This window comes from Capsella rubella, unplaced genomic scaffold (genome assembly GCF_000375325.1).
Source record: "Capsella rubella cultivar Monte Gargano unplaced genomic scaffold, Caprub1_0 scaffold_2, whole genome shotgun sequence".
Classification (NCBI taxonomy): domain Eukaryota; kingdom Viridiplantae; phylum Streptophyta; class Magnoliopsida; order Brassicales; family Brassicaceae; genus Capsella; species Capsella rubella.
The window spans coordinates 10,565,976-10,586,056 of NW_006238922.1; the positions used below are offsets into that span (position 1 = coordinate 10,565,976).

Here is a 20,081-nt window from a genome sequence, read left to right on the forward strand (position 1 = left end):
ATGATGCATCATGTATATTATACCCACATTAAAAAAAAAGTATGTCTCTTATCAATACGAGAATATTATGATTGCGGCATTTTATTTATTTTGTTGTTTATATATATATATATATATATATATATACCGTTCGATTAAAAAAACTCCTAAAATTTATTTATGGTGTAGATATATATATTTCAGAAACCAAATTTTATTGTGAGAGTTATCTTTTTATATAATTTTTAGTGAAAAAGAAGGAATGGTGGCGCCGGAAAGTGACCGTAGAGGGGTCAGTCATTAACTCTTCTCAGCGTTTTATTTTTTTGGTCCTCAACAAATCTTTCACCTTCAAGATCTTCTCCTTCCCCTCTTGCTCCGCTATTTCAAATCTCGTTTCTTCCCCCAACCGCAACCTCTGATTCATTCCTCCTGCTATTTTAAGCAGGAATTAGTAAAAGGGCGGAGAAGAGGCGATTTCTTCTTCTTCTTCTTCTCTCTGATTCGATCTTACGTTGTTCCGATCTGGCGGATTTAGGGTTTTCTCATCTGGGTTTAAGTTAAATAGGCAATAAAGGTTTCGAATTTTGGATTTGGGGATGGCGGAATCAGGTGGAGGAAGCTGGCGAGATTCTTATAAAGGGATGTCGTCTGATAACATCAAGGGTTTGGTTTTGGCCTTGTCTTCTAGTTTGTTCATTGGAGCTAGCTTCATTGTTAAGAAGAAAGGGCTTAAGAAATCTGCTACTACTGGCACTAGGGCAGGTATATTTTATATATCTCTTTCTGAATTCGGAATGTGGTTTCGAGGGTTTCAATTTTTCGGAATTGTGGATTTTTAGTGTGCAGAGTTATGTACAACTCACCTAGCTGCTAATGAGAATTTGGGATCTCTAATTGTAGACTTGTAGTTGAACTTATCAGGATTCTGATTCAATTAGCTAAGCTATTTAGAGGTTGTGAACAGATGGGAGATTTGTGTTCTTTTCTCTGTGGAACTTCTCTTTATAGTTATTAGCCACATTGTTTCTAGACTTGTGTTTTTTTCTTGATTACATGCATTGTGGCGTGTAAATGTTGTTCCTTTAGGTTTGCTTTCACAGTATAATTCAGTCTGATACTTGTAGGTGTTGGTGGGTATTCTTATCTTTACGAGCCTCTTTGGTGGATCGGCATGACAACCAGTGAGTCTTGTTGGCGTTGGATTTTTCAATCTTTTTCTTAGTGATTACTATATTGTTGGTTTATTTACCTCTCATTGGTTTCTGCTACTTTCAGTGTTACTTGGTGAAATTGCCAACTTTGCTGCTTATGCATTTGCGCCAGCTATTCTTGTCACTCCTCTAGGTGCTGTCAGTATCATTATCAGGCAAGAGAGTAGTCATTTCTCTGACTCTTCTGTCAGGTTTTCTATATGCGATTAAATCAGTGATTTTTCTTTCTTTCTCATACACTTTGCTATTTGGATCTCAGTGCTGTCTTAGCTCATATTATATTACGGGAGAAACTACATATCTTTGGAATTCTTGGCTGTGCCTTATGTGTTGTTGGTTCGACGACAATTGTCCTACATGCTCCTCAAGAACGTGAAATTGATTCTGTGCTTGAAGTTTGGAATCTTGCAACAGAACCAGGTGTGTTGCTTGATGGAACTGTGATACTCTACTGTATGGGAGATAGTAATTTGAACCATCTCACCGTTATTATTTTCCTTTTTCTAACTTCTTCTAGTTTGTTGCAGCATTCATGTTCTATGCGAGTCTGGTAATTGGGGCTGCTGTATTTCTCATTATCCGTTTTGTGCCCCAATATGGGCAAACAAACGTAATGGTTTACATTGGTATTTGTTCGCTTGTGGGATCATTATCGGTATGTATTTTTTGAGTTTGTAATCCTATTTATCCTTAAAAGGAATCTTGATTCACTTTTCCGAAAATAATATTGTCAAACATGTGAACAGGTAATGAGTGTAAAAGCACTTGGAATAGCACTAAAGCTGACGTTCTCAGGAACAAATCAATTATTTTATCCTCAAACATGGATATTTACCCTGGTTGTACTTACCTGTGTGATTACCCAACTGAACTACTTAAACAAGGTAACTAATAATTAAGTGATTTTCAAGATAACGATTTGCAGAAATTGACGTGGGTACTTAGTTGTTTACCTTAGTACCTTTGTTACTAAGAATTGCATTTGTGTATTGCTTTTCACTTGCAGGCTCTTGATACATTCAATACAGCTATAGTATCTCCAATATACTACGTGATGTTCACATCTCTAACTATTTTGGCCAGTGTCATCATGTTTAAGGTAGCGTCTTCTCCCACAAAATGTATGCATGGTTGTGTTGCTTCAATATCAGTACATGATCAAATCACTGGATTTGTGAACAGGACTGGGATCGGCAAAACGGTACTCAAATTGTCACAGAAATGTGTGGATTTGTTACAATACTGTCAGGCACTTTTCTTCTCCACAGAACAAAGGACATGGTCGAGGGTGAGTTCCTTGATTTCATTTATAAATTCTTATGCACCGGTGCTCTTTTTTACCATCTTGGAAAACACGCAGCCAAGAGCATCAATGAGGAAAATATTGTATGCAGATGTCATAAGAAATCTCAAGATATTCTTACTTCCTCTCAGCTACGAGGAATAAGAATATACATATGTGCACAGTACACACTCTTAACTAGAAATCTAGCATTGGTATCTATAGTCATTTGTGATTGACAAAAGGATTGCCATCTGGTATATTCATACATTCTTAACACCAAGTGTCTGTATTCCTTTGGAGATTCTGAGAGTTTGCAATGCAACTGACCTTTATTGACTATGTTATTGCAGGTTCATCGGTAATATTACCATTGCGCATAAGCAAGCATACTGATGAAGAAGAAGGCATTCCACTTAGACGCCAAGAATCTCTCCGGTCACCTTAAAAGCCTTTCGCTAAGCTTTCTGGTCCACTGCGAGAACTGCAAACCAGAGCATCAACCTTTTTTTCTTTTTCCTTATCTCGACCTACTATGAGCATGGACCATGGTTCTGTCTAACAAATTCAGATGGTTCAAGAAGATCTGAGGAAGGAAAGAGGAGCAACGAAGATGAGATTATCATCTTCTCCAATGTTGGTAAATATGCTGTGAGTTTAAGCACACGCCATTTTTAGCACACACCCACGCCTAAACCCTTTTGTGACCTTAAAATTTTCTTATAAACAGAGATGGGTTTTGCTTAAATTGTTCTTACAAGCATATATGAACTAACGGTTTTCAATTCAAGATTTGCACCTTTTCTTCATACGATCCTCTATTTTTCTTCGTTGGTTGGTTTAAACTCTTTGAAAAAACAAAAAATGTCGACTTTGAAATTTGAAATACACGTTTCAATAGTCAAATTGCAGAAGGAATAGTAATCTGATGAGGTGGAGTTATAACATTGATGATAATGGATGGTGACAACGTTCTATGTTCATCTTTCCTCAATCAATCACTCCTCCCTCCCGGTAGATGAGATGTCAAATTGAAACTGCGTTCTGTCACTCTCATAACTCTTTTTTTATATACATTTCTTATCTTATAGCTAATCCAAAACCAAGTTGTTTCAAAGCATATATTAGCACACAATCTGTAACTTGATAAGTAATAACTGATGTTCTCTGTACAAGCTAACGGATCATGGTAACATGGTAAGAATTGATCAAGCTAATCTGATCAAGTTTACAAATAGAGGGATACGTGTATACAAAAAAGGTTATAAACTAGAAATTACCTAAAAAAGAAAAGTTAAGTTGACTTAATTGAGAAATAAAATCGCCTATAAAATATCGAAACTTGAAGAAAAAAAGAACCCACTAAAGAGACCAAAAGAAATTAATTTGTTACCATAACTATAGATTTCTTTCGAATATACCAAAATCTTTCCTCTGCAACTCCTAAAAGCTAAAATCCTCAGACAGAAAAATAAAAGAGAGAACTTGTTGTAGCAGTTGAAGCAGAAAAATAAAAAATAAAAAAACAGAGTAACGAATCCAACATCACCAACAAAACACAAACTGTGTGTTGTCTCTTTAGTCCTCTCTTCTTCTTTTATTTTAATAATCTTTAATTGGTTTCTTTAGTTTTCTTGATCTGAGAACTGAGAAGAATGGCTCTGAACAGTGTGTCCTCTGAAGAGTTTAGCTTCCCGTCGCTTGCTTCTCATGATTCTTCTTCTCACCGTTCCGGTCTCGATTCACCTCCTCTGTGGAAACACTCACCGGTTCATTCTTCCCGCCGGAAAGATTACGACTTTGAATTCGCGAGGTTAGTCATCGGAAAAGAGGGTGATCTCCACGATCAGGCGAAGAGCTTCTCGTACGTGGAGATGAGAAGACGTTGGAGCGAGGACAAAGCAGAGGACAAAATGGATATGTTATGGGAAGATCTCAACGAAGATTTGCCTCCTAGAAGCCAGAGTCTGAGGATTGAAACCGGCGGCGACGGTGGAGAGAAGAAAACTTCTTTCTTTACCGATGAGAATTCCGCCGTGGCCGTGGGGTGCGGGACGGGGATGAAGTTGTCGAAGAATACACCAAAGAAGAAGAAGAAGAATCTGAACGTTTTGGTGTTGATGAGGGTTTTGAAGAAGCTTATTGTTTTGAGAAGTTCGTCTCATAGATCGCCGGTGAAAACTCATCCACGGTGATCGCGATCTCCACCGTGATAATTGTGAATCAGAGGATTGGGGCTATTTTGTAGAATTCATAAGTTACGGGGCTTTTTTCTTGTGGAGAAAAAATGTAACTGTCTGAAAATGATTTGTTTGTAGTTTTTGGGTGGTTCACAACCATTAATTTTTAGAGTCCTAAATTTTTTAATAACACATTCTATAGCCTTTCTTGGGTTCTTCTATCTTCTTGATTCGTTTGCCTGTTGCGTGAGGTGTGATTTGAATAAATACGAATTTATAAGGTGAAAAATGAAAGAGAGTTAGAATAATAGGGTGCAATAGTAACTTTTAGAAATCTTGTATATTCCAAAGAAACGAAGGTAAAAAAGTGTTTGTATTTATCATGTTACCGCCCGAAAACTTTTAAAGGTTGTGTTTGAAACATTCCACTTGTGTTTGTTTTTTAAATGTGTGATCAAGAAGATTTGTACCCTCTAAAATTAGGAGGGGTCGAATAAAAGAACACAAAAGTTAATGTGTAAAATGTCTTTTAATCATACTAAAAACTTTTGGGGATCTTTTCATCATACTAAAATGGGTCTTTATTTAATAGAGTAGTACTACTACTACTTCATTCTGAATCAAAAGACTTGTCAAAATGTTTCTAGTCTTGTATAGAGTAGTACACTTACTCGTTTGGTTCATGCCAAGGACCGGCCATGCCTAAAAGTCTTATGCAACTAGTAATCTCCTAAAGTCACAACTGTATAGTTTTTGTATTTGGTTTTTTAACTTTCAAAGAAATCATGTTCTAAATTATAATTCAAACTACATCTATGATTCTATCCGGTGCAATGGATCAAAAGATTGCCGACCGATCATACCAATTTAAACCGAACTACATAAGAAAAATGAAAAAAAAAAACATTTAAGAAATATAAAGATCATCATAAATAACGACAAAGAAATGAAATCATCTTGAAGAATCAAAACTAGTATAGGCTTCTCCGGAATCATTGGAAAGATTGGAAGAGAAATTAGGTGACCTTTCATATGAAAAAAAGAGTAGACTTTAATTTTATTTAACACTAAATCTTGAAAGACTTGCAAACTTTTTTATATTGGTCAAAAAAGTCATAACGGCACGACTCTTTAATCACCTAACCTAACTCTCCCAATAGATCCGAATCTTCTGAACCGGATTCAATTTCGGATAACCCCTAAATTGGTACGGGAGAATTTACAGTCACTCAGGGGCCAGGGCAAAACAAAAACCATTTTAGACTCAGAAATATAAAAATCAAAACTTTGTCCGGAAATCGCCAAGTGGGTCATCGAAAAATTGTAGCTTTTTGTTGACTTAACTCACTATCTCTCTCGAGTCTGACTCTTCGCCACGCCCCCTTCTCGTGTACTTAGGGTTTTCTTGTAGAGTCACAACTTCCAGGTACATACCCTCTTCATATCGATTATGACTTTGCTAATCCCGAGTAATCGGATGCACAGTTGACCTAGATTGAACTGATTCCACCTTTGCTATGCGCAGACAAACAAAAAAAAACTGATGGGTGTGATCAATGTTCAGGGCGCTCCATCGTTCTCTATTCATTCTTCAGAGTCAAATCTTCGAAAGTCGCGAGCTTTGAGGAAGAGCATCAGTAGGGTTTATTGTCTTCAGTCGTCAAGTGCAGCTGTAGACGAACCCAAGAACATAACCATGGGAGACTCTTTTATCCGTCCACATTTGAGGCAATTGGCTGCTTATCAGCCTATTTTACCCTTTGAGGTAATTGCACTGAGGGTTGACTTTGGTTAGATGATTGGATTGGATTGGATTTATCTTCTAAAATGTGGACTGTTTGTTTGTAATTAGGTGTTGTCTGCTCAATTGGGAAGAAAGCCTGAGGATATTGTCAAGTTAGATGCAAATGAGAACCCATATGGTCCTCCTCCAGAGGCAAGTTTATATCTTTCTCTCACTCATTCATGTATATGTTGATGATGGTTGGTAAAAGGTAAGTTGCTAGTTTGTTGTCCTCTCTAACTTCAGGTTTCAGAAGCTCTGTGTAGGTTTTTGAAGCACTAGGAAATATGAAATTCCCTTATGTATATCCTGATCCACAAAGTCGTAGACTTCGTGGTGCCCTTGCTCAAGACTCTGGTCTTGAGCCAGAATACATACTTGTAGGCTGTGGCGCTGACGAACTTATCGATTTGATTATGAGGTATGGCTTGAAGATTTGATTGTTCAGTAAATTGAGCTTCTTTCCCTCACCAGAACCGCATTTCCTGACTAAAATTCTGTTTTATGTAGATGCGTGTTGGATCCTGGGGAGAAGATTATAGACTGTCCTCCAACTTTCTCAATGTATGTGTTTGATGCTGCTGTGAATGCTGCAGGTGTCATTAAAGGTGAAAGGTTTATAATTTAATGTGTTTCACTCTCTTAGATTTTTGTTCCCTCTTTCTTTATATATGTAGTCTTAGACATGTTGGTTTTTGTTTCCTTTGCAGTTCCAAGGAACCCTGATTTCAGCTTGAATGTAGACCGCATCGCTGAAGTTGTAGAACTAGAAAAACCAAAATGCATATTTCTAACTTCTCCCAACAATCCAGATGGGAGGTAAAACATCACTTTAAACACAAGGAGATACTTTTATCAATCTTTCATGATTAACCGAATTTTGGTTTTGTACAGTGTCATCAGCGAGGATGATCTGTTGAAGATTCTAAAGATGCCAATACTTGTTGTTCTTGATGAAGCTTACATCGAATTCTCAGGAATTGAATCAAGGATGAAGTGGGTGAAGAAGTATGAAAACCTAATAGTTCTCCGCACATTTAGCAAACGAGCTGGTAAATTTGGTTTTATCACAAGTGAATTATAAATCTAAACACACTATATATAGTCTGCATGTAAAGAGTTCCTTATGACATTTTCAGGTTTAGCCGGGCTCCGAGTTGGATATGGAGCGTTTCCATTAAGCATAATCGAGTACCTATGGAGAGCAAAGCAACCATACAATGTCTCTGTTGCAGGGGAAGTAGCTGCATTAGCAGCACTCTCAAATGGGAAATACTTGGAAGACGTGAGAGATGCGTTGGTGCGGGAAAGAGAAAGACTTTTCGGGCTTTTGAAAGAAGTCCCTTTCTTGAATCCTTATCCGAGTCATTCCAATTTCATTCTCTGTGAGGTTACATCTGGAATGGACGCCAAGAAGCTGAAGGAGGATTTGGCGAAAATGGGTGTGATGGTTCGGCATTACAACAGTAAAGAGCTTAAAGGCTATGTTCGAGTTTCTGCTGGCAAGCCTGAACACACTGATGTTCTCATGGATTGTCTCAAGCAATTCTATTGACTTCCCACCCCCCACCATTTGTTTGGAAGTTCTTAAGAAACAGAAGAAACAAAAAGAAAAACTGAGTTTCTCTTGTATTGTTTGTTTTCTCATTTGTTGGATTCATTGTTTCAGTTAATAAGGGGTTTTCTTGTATTGTACTTTTTGGTTTGATGATGGGCCTAAGGCCTTTTGTAAAACTTACTGATAAAGCCCAATAAAACTGAAACGTGCTTATGCTGGTCGGGTCGGACTCAAATCAAAGCCTATGTTGTTGACTTGATAGTTCATAGTTTTTTTTCTGTTTTTTTGGGTTCAATTTTCAACTTTTAACTTCTTAAACGAATAAAAAATATACTGTATATATATCGTCTCTAAATCCCCAAAGTGTTTCAATCCTTAAATGTATTAAATCCTATTTTAGACATGATTCAATTTAAACCTGTGTAAACACTAGACAAATTAGTCTAAGTGATATTTTTTATTTCACTATTTTTAGTTAAAGTGACAAAAAATACAGCTTATTATATCTATGATAATTTTGAAGCTTTTTTCTGATGCATAGTGTAGGTTATAATTAAGCACCTAATTTTTTACTAATCCCGAAAGAAGAAATATAGAAAGATGCTATTTTCTTATTACGCCCATTCAGTAAATATAATAGCTAATAGCCTAATACCTAAAACTAGTTATAAAGTATTTCCAAAATCAAAAAGAAAATTTTGTCCCTTGTCCAAGAAGAGCCATCAAAGTACTATCTTTTTAATAAGTAAAAGCTAATTAATTTTTAAAAAGTTATAATTTTAAAATAATTAAGCTGTAAAGGAACCTAAAAGAAAGACAAAAAGAAAACTAAAACATAATGTTAAAATAAAATAAAAAGAGATGGAATAAGTATGAGAGAAGCAATAGGATCAAAGAGACAACTTGGGGGGTGTGGGTCGACATGCCATCATCAGCCTCTCTGTTCCATTCAAACCTCTAGAAGTTTTTTTTTGCTTCTCTCATCATTACATTTTTTTTTCTTTGTTTAATCCATTTTTTTGCAGTAACTGGATAATTGTTGAATTCCACTTATCAATCTATTGGAAGATTCATTATATTTGTTATAGGATCCCAAGTTATATGATTTTAAATCACAAAATTGAAGTTAATATGTACCACACTAGGCATTACATTGCAAGAGTACTAACTATAGTTTGATAGTTTTATAGACCATAATCTAATGGTACAAGAGTACACCTTACAACATTGTAACAACCCGTAATTTCTATCAATAAATATAGTTTTCGTGTGATGATATTCAATAACCACTGATTAAGAAAAATTGTACTATATAATCTATAGCTAAACAGATGGCTAAGACTTTTATCTATAAGATAAATAAAAAATCTGGTGATTATCATAAATAACCACGATATTAAACTGTTCATTTGATTAAGCTCCTCTCAAATTTATTAAATTAAGTACTTGTACGGTGCACGCAGAAATGATACAAGAGGGGATATAAAAAGGAGTATTGGAAGGTCTTACTCGGTTTTATGTTGTCGTTGATTTTACTCATCAACATGATACCAAAAACAAATGATAAAAAAATAATGAGACAAGTTTTAAAATTTCTAAAAGTAGAATAATTTTAAATAATTGATAATAATTTTTTTTTTTTTTTGAATTTAATGTTAAATTATATTCAAAATAAAAATAACTGTTTTACAACAAGTGCATCTTTTGATTGAGATAGAGCTGATAAAAACTTATAAAAAGAAAGCCAAACAATTATCTACGAAATTGGATCCATAGTTGAAAGCTCGCATCATACCGTCTATCGCCTGCTCGCCGAATGGAAGATAGTCGGTCCCGTATTTGCTTATCAAGATATCGAATGAGTTGTGCTGCTGGTGTTGGGGGTTCGTCATGGCGTCGTCCATTCCGCTCTCTCCAAATGCCATAGATGACTGTTTGGAGGAGGAAGGTGTGAACTCTGTCTCTTTGGGGTTGTGAGAGGAATGGTAGTAGAAAGTCCCAGTCTGTTGAGTAGTTAGTGCTGAGAAGACCCTTGGCAAGAGCGGCCCAGACCGTAGAAGAATAGGCACAATTAAAGAACAAATGGTTGCGAGACTCCACACCCCGTTGACAAAAGCCGCATAGCCCCGAGAGCCCTCTGTCCCAGCGGATCATATGATCACCTGTGGGTAGGCGATCCCAAACTGCCAACCACACACAAAAAGAGAATTTTGGAGTTGAATGGGGAAACCAGACGCCCTTAAACCAAGCCACCCGATTTGAAGTTGTTCTAATATGATTCCACGTATCTTTGGTAGAGAAGCTCTGTTTATAACTATCATTTGCAGCCCGCCACAGGACTATATCCTCTCTTTGAGTGCTGGATCGGTGATTTAGATGCAGTGTTTCCTCTATAGAGTTCAACTGCGCAGTGCGGTGTCGTCGCCGACGGCGATTGGTCCAAGCCGACGCGACACTTCGTCCCCAGCCAATGCCCATATCGATAACAGCTCTGTGATCAACCACCTCTGCAAGTCTACCCAATTCGGACCAGTTGTCATACCAGAATGATGTTGTCCGCCCATTTCCAACTTCCACCTTAGTAAGAGGTTTAGCCACAGCCCGATATTTTAACAACTTTTTCCAAATCCATGATCCTTTAGACGTATTAGTAGCAATAGACCAGAAGGAAGAATGCTTTAGAAGATAAGTATCAATCCACTGTACCCATAAAGAGTTGCTATGAGACACAATACGCCAAATGAGCTTCAGAATGCTTACATTGTTTGCTTCAGTTAGGGATCTAAGACCAAGGCCACCTTCCCACTTTGGCTTGCACACTTTGTCCCAAGACACTTTAGCACTGTTAGAGCTCATATCCGGTCCCGACCAAAGGAACCGAGAACATATTTTGTCCACTGCTCTTATGCAAGCCCGAGGTAATCGAAAGGCCGAGAGCCAAAAATTACAAGTACTCCAAAGAACTGAGCTTATGAGATTTAAACGACCGGCGAAAGAGAGGTGACGCACAGTCCATAATCCAATACGTTTTCTGAGCTGCTCAAAAAGAGGTGTACAATCACGGTGGGACAGTTGTTTCGTGATAAGCGGGAGGCCAAGATAACGGACCGGGAGCGTACCCATTTCAAAAGAGAAACGGTTTGAGACCTGTTGCCTTATTGGGAGAGTAGCTCCTGCAAGATAAATAGTTGATTTCTCCATACTAATCTTAAGGCCCGAGCTCTCTGCAAACTGTTTAAAAACCCCGACAATACCGTCAATAGAGCGCACTTTACCATCCGAGAGAACCATGAGGTCATCCGCAAAACTAAGGTGGGTTAAACCAAGAGATTGACAACTAGGGTGATAGCCAAATTGACCAGCACCAGCAGCCTTGTCAAGCATTTTCGAGAGTACGTCCATGCAAATGACAAACAAATACAGAGATAAAGAACAACCTTGGCGTAAGCCTCTTGAGCTACGGAAATAGCCAGCTAACTCACCGTTTACTTGGACTGAGAAAGACGCTGTAGTAATGCATAGATTGATCCAGTATATAAACGTTGGCGGGAAGTTCATAGCAGTTAGAGCCTTGAAGAGGAAACTCCACTGAACTGAATCGAAGGCCTTGGAAATATCAATCTTAATAGCACAGCGACTTGAGACAGAGTCTTTATGGTAATCCTTTACTAGCTCCGTTGCTAGTAAAACATTCTCAATTAAGAGACGGTCTTGGACGAAAGCAGACTGATTTCCCTAGATGAATTGAGGAAGCACTCGCTTTAGACGGTTTGCAATTATCTTGGAAATGACTTTGTAAATCACATTACAACAAGAAATGGGCATGTAGTCCTTCATTTCCTTAGCTCCCAGCTTCTTTGGTATAAGTGCGAGAATAGTGGAATTAGTTCCTTTCGGTAAGAAACCCTTTGCAAAGAACGATTGGATAGCAAGGATGAACTCAGCTCCGATGATATCCCATGCTGTTTTGTAAAATTCCGATGTGTAACCATCCGGACCGGGAGCCTTATTGTTTGGCATAGCAAATAAGACCCTCTTAATCTCCTCCCCAGTTACCATTTGAGTGAGCAGTTGCTGATCAACATCCGAGCACCGGAATGGAAGTAACTCTTGGAGCTCCTCCACCGCAGTACCATGGAAGTCAGGTGGAATGAATTGGAGGAAGTCCCGGAAATACCTCTCAGCCTCTGTCTTAATATCCTCAATCGTCTCAACAACTCCACCATCAAGACATTTAATCTCCTTTATAGTATTCTTTGCTTTCCGTACAGCAGCCGCTCGATGGAAAACTTTATTGTTGCGATCCCCCACATGGAGCCAATGTAGTTTAGAAGTTTGTTTGAGAAATTTTTCCTCAAGACCAGCAATAAAATCCCAGCGTTGATAAGCATCATTTTCCTCTTTCAATGAACCCACAGAAGGATTTGATAAGTTTACTTCTTGCTTTTGACAAAGAATATCAAAAGCTTCCTTCGCGCGCTTAACTAAATGACCCAACCTCTCCTTAGCCAGCCGTCGGAGAATAGGTTTCAGCCCTTTGCATTTCTTAGAGAAGCGAAACAACGTAGAGGTAGATAAGAAGAGGGTTTCTGTCTCCTTCCAATAGTTATCAATAATTGGCTTAAAATCCTCCATTTCTAGTAACACATTAACAAACTTGAAAGGTTTTCGACGTCGGACCTCTGCTTCCCCGTCCGCAGTGATCTTAATGCGACACCGCAGGTGATCGGAACAGCCACCCGCTTCAAACACACTGTACGCTTGAGGGTAATTATGAAGCCACTTATCATTCACCATCACCCTATCTAACTTTTTCAGAATTAGATCATCTTCTCTTTTATTGCACCAGGTGTAGAGAGGCCCTTGAGAGCACATATCCGTGAGGGAACAATCGTGTACCAGCTCTTGAAAGTCTTTCATGGCCGAGGTGATCTCCGGTGTTATATCGACACGCGAGTGCTCCGCCATGTCGAGAGTGACATTAAAATCACCATAGATAATCCAAGGCTTATTTCTTATGATGGGGGATGCATAGTGATCCCTCAAGTCACGCCACAGCTCCTTACGCTCGACCGGGCAATTAGATGCGTAAATAAAGGAGCAAAAGAACTCCCCCTCACAACCTGGAAGCTGCACCGAACAGGTTATTAGTTGATCACTTTTAAAGAACGGAGTTAGGCGGGTTGTGTCCTTCCACAGCACCCAAATACGCCCTTTTCGATTATATTCATAATTCGTCAATATGGACCACCCCGGAAAGAGATGATTTCCCAGCCATTTTTCTTTCGTATCACTTACTCGAGTTTCTAGCAAACACCCAAACTGAAATTCCTGCGCACCCATCCACTTCTTTATAACGGAATGTTTAGAAGTTTTATTCAAACCACGGACATTCCAAAAGAAGCTCGACATTTAAATATTTTTGGGGCGGGCCTTCCTACTCATATCTCTTGGGGGAGCCCCATTCGAAAGAGTAGGTCGACTTGTAAGAACTCTATGCTCTGTTTTTGACTGTCTTGGTAGAGAAGGTCGCAGGGCCAAGTCCGGTGCAGTGGTCCGTACTTTAACCTCTGTAGCCCACTGTTTCCGAGAATCCACATTTGAGTCAACAAGATCTGTTGGAGCTTGGAGGTCAGATACTGTGGACGTTTCTACCTCATCATTTTCGCTTTCCCCTGCCAGAACAGAGTAGGAGTTTGATAGGGTAGAGGCTTCAACGAATGTAAAGGACTCTGTAGTCTTTCCGGGGCTTCTGGTTGATTTCGGTGTAGTCCACACCTCAGCCTGATGCTCCTCCACTTTCTGAGTGACAAGCTGCGGTTCGATCAGAATAGGTTCAACTGGCGTATCGATAGTGAGATCACTCTCTGTGGTTTGACCCTCTTCGACATTTTCTACTGGTGATACAACAACACTCTCGACTAAACATGTTTGTTGTTGTAAAGGAGGTAGCTGAGTTTCCTTTGGCGCAGCAAGGCATGTGGAGCTGTTATGGCCCCATTTTTTGCAATAGGTACATCTTGGTGGCAACCATGGATAAGAGTACTTGACAGTAGTGTCTAGCTCTCCTTCCTCCTCACCCATTAGAGTATACTCTGTAGGTAGTTCCTTTGTTAGATTTGCCTCAACTAGAAACTGTGCCTCGTCGAAACTAACACAAGTCTCCGTTTTTGGGTGTAAACGTATTGGTTTTCCTACAGCACTCGCCAAAAATTCCAGTCCTTTGTCTGTAAACATCGATGGGGGAACATTCTTAAGGGTGATCCACAAAGGTATCGACTTCATGGCTGGTTGATCTTCGGCAAAAGGTGTCCATTTAGAAACTATCATGGGAATGTCCATGATGTTCCACATTCCACGGTTCAGAACTCTCTGTCGCATGCTCTCATTTCTGACCCGAAACTTAACTGTGTTGTCATTGACTTCATAGACATCAATGAGTGTAGACTTATCCCCCAATCTCCAGATCTTATTCACTATCATGTGGATCTTCCCCACATGAGGCGCCTTGGTGTTCAAGAATTTACCTAGGATGAAATCTTCCCATATTGGCTTTGCACCGATAAAAACCTCTTTTGGAACCACAACCTTCTCCTTGCCGTCTACCTCCACAACGGCAAACTTTTGCTGAGTGAATGTGCGATTCTGAGTAACTTGTACCCAATATCTCTTCATTCTATTATCCGCCTTAGGCTGAATGGACGGATTGACCTCCTCTGACTTTTCTGAATTATTTCCCATCACCACTGCAACTAAATCTTGTGAATTCGATACCTCAACTGAAGAATTGGGAACCTCCGATACCAGGACGGCCGCAGGGCCACTCGGAGATGCCGGCGGCGGCTGCATACGTGACCAGGACGGTAGAGAAACCGAGAAAACCTAATCGCCTTTTCTTTCGCTTGCCACGTCAGCAAAAGATTACAACTGATAGTTCGATTCCTCCCCTGATAATAATTATAATAGTATGGAACTATTTATTTGTTATATATTGTGATAGAGACGCAATGTCACCAAATTAAAATGGAAATCCAAAGATTTTTTTTATGAGCAGTCCACTAAACCGCCCCAAACAAAATATTGATATGCTTTCTCTTCACTTCTGATCTCTCTAAACACCAAAGGTGATCAATATTGTTTTGTACGTTAATCTAACATCTTTTGACGTCGTCCAAATTATCTATATATTGGTTTTTTCAATAATGAATAGTGATAATCAAGATTACAAATGAATGCTAATGGGAGATCTTGACTTAATGGTGTTACCAAATAGGATGTGGAATAGGGAGACAAGTAGAGGAGGTTGTAGGGGTCAGTCACTTGGAGAATTAGTGGTCGATCTTCATCCACCGTCCGTTCATCATTAATTGAGGCTAAGTATATTTAACTTTTGCTAATCATTATAATATTAACGCAAATTCTCTAATTTCTCCATCAATCCTAACACATGAATATATACATACTTAATACTAGGAAGCTATCTTGGTCTATGACCAACCTCAGTTAGTACTTTTTAAGGATAAATCTTCCATTTGTAGCGGAAACTCGAATTTACTACCAAAGACTCCACATGTTCTTAAGAAAAAAAAGAGACATTAGGCTTCGAAGATTATAGATATATATAGTTGCGATACAGTTTTACATAGAAAACAAATCTGAACATTATCACGTAAAGACAAATTTGAAATCAATGCCTAGCTACGAGAGAATATAAAAATCAAAGATGATTAATATATACCTAGGTTATGAGTAACACTAATTATGACTTACTGTTTTTTTAATAATTATTGAGTCACCAATATCAGCTAGTAATAATTCATTGGTGGATATGATATCTTTCAGGGTTCACATATATTTCTGTGAGATTGATTGTTGGAAAAAAGCATGAGCGAATTATATACATCATACATGTATATACAATCCATAAATCATAATAAAATGGTACAAGTGGAGTGGTATCCAACAGAATATATATAGCTCAGAGCTCTGGTTGAGTGAATTAATATAGTATTTGTATTAATTTTTTTTGTCGCTTACGTAGTATTTGTATATCTGATTTTTTCTTTATTCAATGGATAGACAACATTGTATATGTTGAAGAATGTATATACACTGATGTAAATATGTAAAGCAAAAACAATCATATGTAACAATTTGTTTGCAATAACAGTGATCAATCACACAAAACTGCAAAACATGGAAGCAAAGATGAACTAGTAACGATGACCAAAACAAATTGAGAATTGTAGTATGCATAATCCGAACTTAGCTCAAAACAAAAAAAATTGCTGAGCTTGGGGAAACACTTTTTTGTGTCGAATAATATCAGATATTGTGCTGTATAAGTCATAAAAGATAAAATCAAAAGTCATGTTTCTTTTTCTATATTATTATAAAATTGGTAAAACAAACGAAACTCATATATATGTATAGACGGTTGTTTCTAGATACAGGTCGTTGTCAAAGCTCAGTTAGGATAGAATCTAAGACAAGATCCTAAGCTAACTCTTTCAGCCAAAGCAAATCTATTACTTTCTTTTTCGGGAAACTTACCTTTCTCATTTTAATTCGTTTATCCTTTATCACCGAGTAAACTCTAATTTTAACCTTTCAATCGATCTCTTAAACATTGCTAGTTTTTGCAGTGCAGGACAATATAAACTCCCAAACAATTTTAACATTTTAATCGATAGTTAGATTCAAATACTTTGATAACCATTTTTCTCCTCAAATTGTTAAATTAATGATGTGCACAAATTAGAGAGTTGATAAAATATAATACTATGTGACTAATCTTCTAAGTGGCCAGTGGACGAATGTGTGTGCGGCCATACTTTTATAGTACAGTATATATAAATTATATGTTGGCTGTTTGATGAGCAGTCCAATAAAAAGGATATAAGAAAAAGAAAGTGAAAGGTCGGTAGATCACATCAGATTGTAATGATTTTATCAGATTAAGTTCATGATTTACATTTTTAATGAGTATGGACCCATTTAAACGAACATTTCTAAAACTAACCACCAATTAGGTTTGGTATACGAAACAAATAATTCATACAAAAATCGAATGATAACAATTAAACATGCATAACAGACTTAATATTTGTTTGTAGACTAAATCGTTCAATTTTCTTTTCCTTGTGGATAATAATTCTATACGTACGCGCCAGCACATGTGTTTCTTTTCATCACTCAACTGAATTGAGAAAAAAAAACTATATATTTATTTTAACATAAATTGGAATTAATATGTCTAGGAGTCTTTGGGCCAATGTATATATTTTCAAGATATTGGCGTGAGTAATATTGACAACCTTTTAATTCGTGGACGGTAAAGTGAGATGACAGCCTCCAAAATACAAAACCGTGCGTCTAATGTGTTTTGTTCTCATGCTTTAAAGCATTTCACTTGTTAATCTAATTATTACATCTCCTTAGTTAAAATAAATAAATAAATATCGTAAGGTATATATTGAACCGGCCAGCCAATAGTTAGGATGGAATCAGCGACTAGTTTTACAGTGGCGTCACTATCTTCTATAGTTATTTTTTGTTAGTGGATAAAAAACTTCGTCAGATGAGAATTTCAATTAGGTTCAGTATCACGTTGACCTCTGCTTAGGTGGGTGGGGAGGCAAAAAGTCAATTGTTATACCTTGGATTGAACCCACTAATTACCGTTAACGTTTTCTAAAATTAGTTAAGAGTGGCAATTATATTACACCCGCATGATGATTGTGACCATCCATGATCCATCCATGTATATATTTATAGAGACTAAAACTGCTATAAGCATAATTCAAAAAGCTTTGCTGATTTGTAAAATATGAAAAATACATTTGATATCTCATGACTGATCTAATCCTATAGTAAAACCAATCTATACGTAACATATATCAAATCATATGCTTACATATATATGATTTGGGGCTTCATAGTATATCTAAAATGAGTAATAAATTAAAACATAATAAAAGAAACAAAAGGCGAATTCATTCTACATGGGGAAGTCGTATATGCATAACATTCACAAACTAGTCGGTATATATGGTTTGAATGCAAAGAATATGAGGTATATAAATGTTATATATAGATAGATATATAATATGAGACTTAGGTAGAGAGACATTATGATTAGAGAAAAGGAAAATTAGGGATCGAGGGACATTTTATATATCAGAAAAGGTGAATGGTGTGAAAGGGTTTGTGGGTAGATTGGTTTGGTCGTCTTGGGATTTGAACAAAAGGCTCTCTTCTCTCCCTCGCGCAGTAGACAAATAGGCATGCATGTGAATACTGACTCCAAATCGAGTGCTTTTAGCTCTCTGCCTTTTCTATTTTTGGTACCCTCATTTGTTATTTTCTTTCTTTCAATATGCTTACATGTATATCCAAAATTCTCCTCGAATTTTGTGTTTTAACTTTGTCATATGTTGGAATTTATCTTTTGGACTAGGGTCAAATGAGTTACTGAGATGACGTCACCTCAAGCCGAAAGGTGAGGTAAAAAATAAAAGTAAAACGAGGCAACGGCTTTGGGGTGGACCCGATCGAACAAGAGGATGGATATATATCAGAGAGATGAGGAACAAATGATTAGTTATGTGATAGAAACAGGTCTTGATTCTTACGTGTCTTACACTCGTAGTGACAAGTATTAAGGACGGCGCCACCAAACCAGACAATGGGAGCTGAATTGCTGGAGAAAGACTTAAGAACACATATACTAAAATTAATATGAATCATATCCCTCTGTTTTACTCTTCTCTTTCCTTCTTTTTATAGTATAATGGTTCATATATCTATATAGACACGATTCGTCTTGTTTTAATGGCCAACGTTTGTTCCTTTAGGTCTACTATAAATCTGAATGTTTATTTTAATCGTCTAAAAGAGAAAACATATTTGGGATTGTGGTTTCGAGTGGATCTATATAGACTCACATTATAAAATTTGATGGTTTGTGGTATATTGAGTGAGATTTACGTAGTAATCCATAAATACACATGCGTGTAAATCTTTTCGACGTTGAGAGTTATATATACTTAATTGCAAATCCATTTATCTTCATATACTTTACTTACATGTCTTGTCCATGGGATAATATATATGAGACATATTATAAATGAGGCACAATTCAGTCGTTAGATCCAGCAAACACACACCCATATATATATAACTTTCAACGTCGAAAATGTACAATAGGTTCATCCCTGGGTTTAGAAATCCAATTCTTTTTAATTCTCTTGAGTTGTGATGAATTTCCAACAAGTAGTCCATTACCTATTTATACGTTTAACTGATCTTATATTACTGAAAATATCTTACATTGTTAAGAAATTTTCATGTGTTTTTAAAATTACTCGAAATTATGTTACGGGAACATTACATAAAAAGTTATAATTCTTTATTTTCTAAAAACATCAACTATAGAAAAACTATATATATAATGACATGAGGTATTTAGCATGTGCAAGTGCAATTAGTGCATTCATATAAGACCTCGAGTTTTTTTTTAAAAAAAATAAATAAAAAAGGAATTAATGCCTTTTAAATATGCATATTATATATCAACACTAGCCCTAATGTTTTCTTGAAAAAATAATAATACTAAATACAATTTTAATTAAAAACATACACATGGCTTTTAAATAATTTGAGGCGGCTTAGCATAATGTTAACCGATAAATTATGGTGAGTAAGTAACTCTCATCAAGCTCAAAACGTAATTTGTTTAATATCATCCAATTTGTTTATGGAAATATTGGGAACATTTAATATTTGACCTAATGCCACATATGAACAACAGATAAAGCTTTTTTTTTTTTTTTTTTTTTTTGTGCACCCAACAGATAAAGCTTTTTATATAATATAGATGAACTGATTTTATATAGTGTGATGTAATAAACTAATAAGCAATATAGACAAATAAAAAAGAAATAAAAAAAAGGTTGGAGCTGTGCAGTAACTGCCGGTAAAGTGGAGAAGATTGGAAAAACTTTAAACAAAAAATTGCCAAGAGAGAGAGAGACGCCGACCAAAAACAAAGCCGTAGATGTCTATCCCCACGCGCAATCAAACC

General features: G+C 37.0%; 3 protein-coding genes and 1 pseudogene across 4 annotated transcripts; 3 read left to right on the forward strand and 1 right to left on the reverse strand.

Annotated features, from left to right (window-relative positions):
- Positions 1 to 225: 225 nt before the first annotated feature.
- LOC17895981 (probable magnesium transporter NIPA4) lies at positions 226 to 3,284 on the forward strand. The gene is made up of 9 exons (XM_006302432.2): positions 226 to 744; positions 1,107 to 1,163; positions 1,258 to 1,348; positions 1,453 to 1,613; positions 1,721 to 1,848; positions 1,940 to 2,077; positions 2,200 to 2,292; positions 2,376 to 2,481; positions 2,829 to 3,284. Exons 1-9 carry the CDS (start codon positions 579 to 581, stop codon positions 2,921 to 2,923), a joined length of 1,035 nt encoding a protein of 344 aa, XP_006302494.1. The 5' UTR covers positions 226 to 578; the 3' UTR covers positions 2,924 to 3,284.
- A 753-nt stretch (positions 3,285 to 4,037) lies between these two features.
- Positions 4,038 to 4,881, forward strand: LOC17894730. The gene has a single exon (XM_006302831.2). The coding sequence runs from the start codon at positions 4,131 to 4,133 to the stop codon at positions 4,668 to 4,670; it is 540 nt and encodes a 179-aa protein (XP_006302893.1). The 5' UTR covers positions 4,038 to 4,130; the 3' UTR covers positions 4,671 to 4,881.
- Positions 4,882 to 5,941: 1,060 nt separating this feature from the next.
- On the forward strand, positions 5,942 to 8,211 carry LOC17896392 (histidinol-phosphate aminotransferase 1, chloroplastic). Of its 2 annotated transcripts, none has more exons than XM_006302262.2 (8): positions 5,942 to 6,081; positions 6,181 to 6,420; positions 6,508 to 6,591; positions 6,705 to 6,859; positions 6,949 to 7,046; positions 7,149 to 7,257; positions 7,333 to 7,490; positions 7,578 to 8,211. In XM_006302262.2, exons 2-8 carry the CDS (start codon positions 6,199 to 6,201, stop codon positions 7,991 to 7,993), a joined length of 1,242 nt encoding a protein of 413 aa, XP_006302324.1. In that variant the 5' UTR covers positions 5,942 to 6,081; positions 6,181 to 6,198; the 3' UTR covers positions 7,994 to 8,211. The 2 variants fall into 2 exon arrangements, with proteins under 2 accessions (XP_006302324.1, XP_023643138.1); XM_023787370.1 differs by having other exon boundaries at positions 5,944 to 6,081; positions 6,220 to 6,420.
- A 1,537-nt stretch (positions 8,212 to 9,748) lies between these two features.
- On the reverse strand, positions 9,749 to 14,845 carry LOC111832175 (annotated as a pseudogene).
- Positions 14,846 to 20,081: the final 5,236 nt, after the last annotated feature.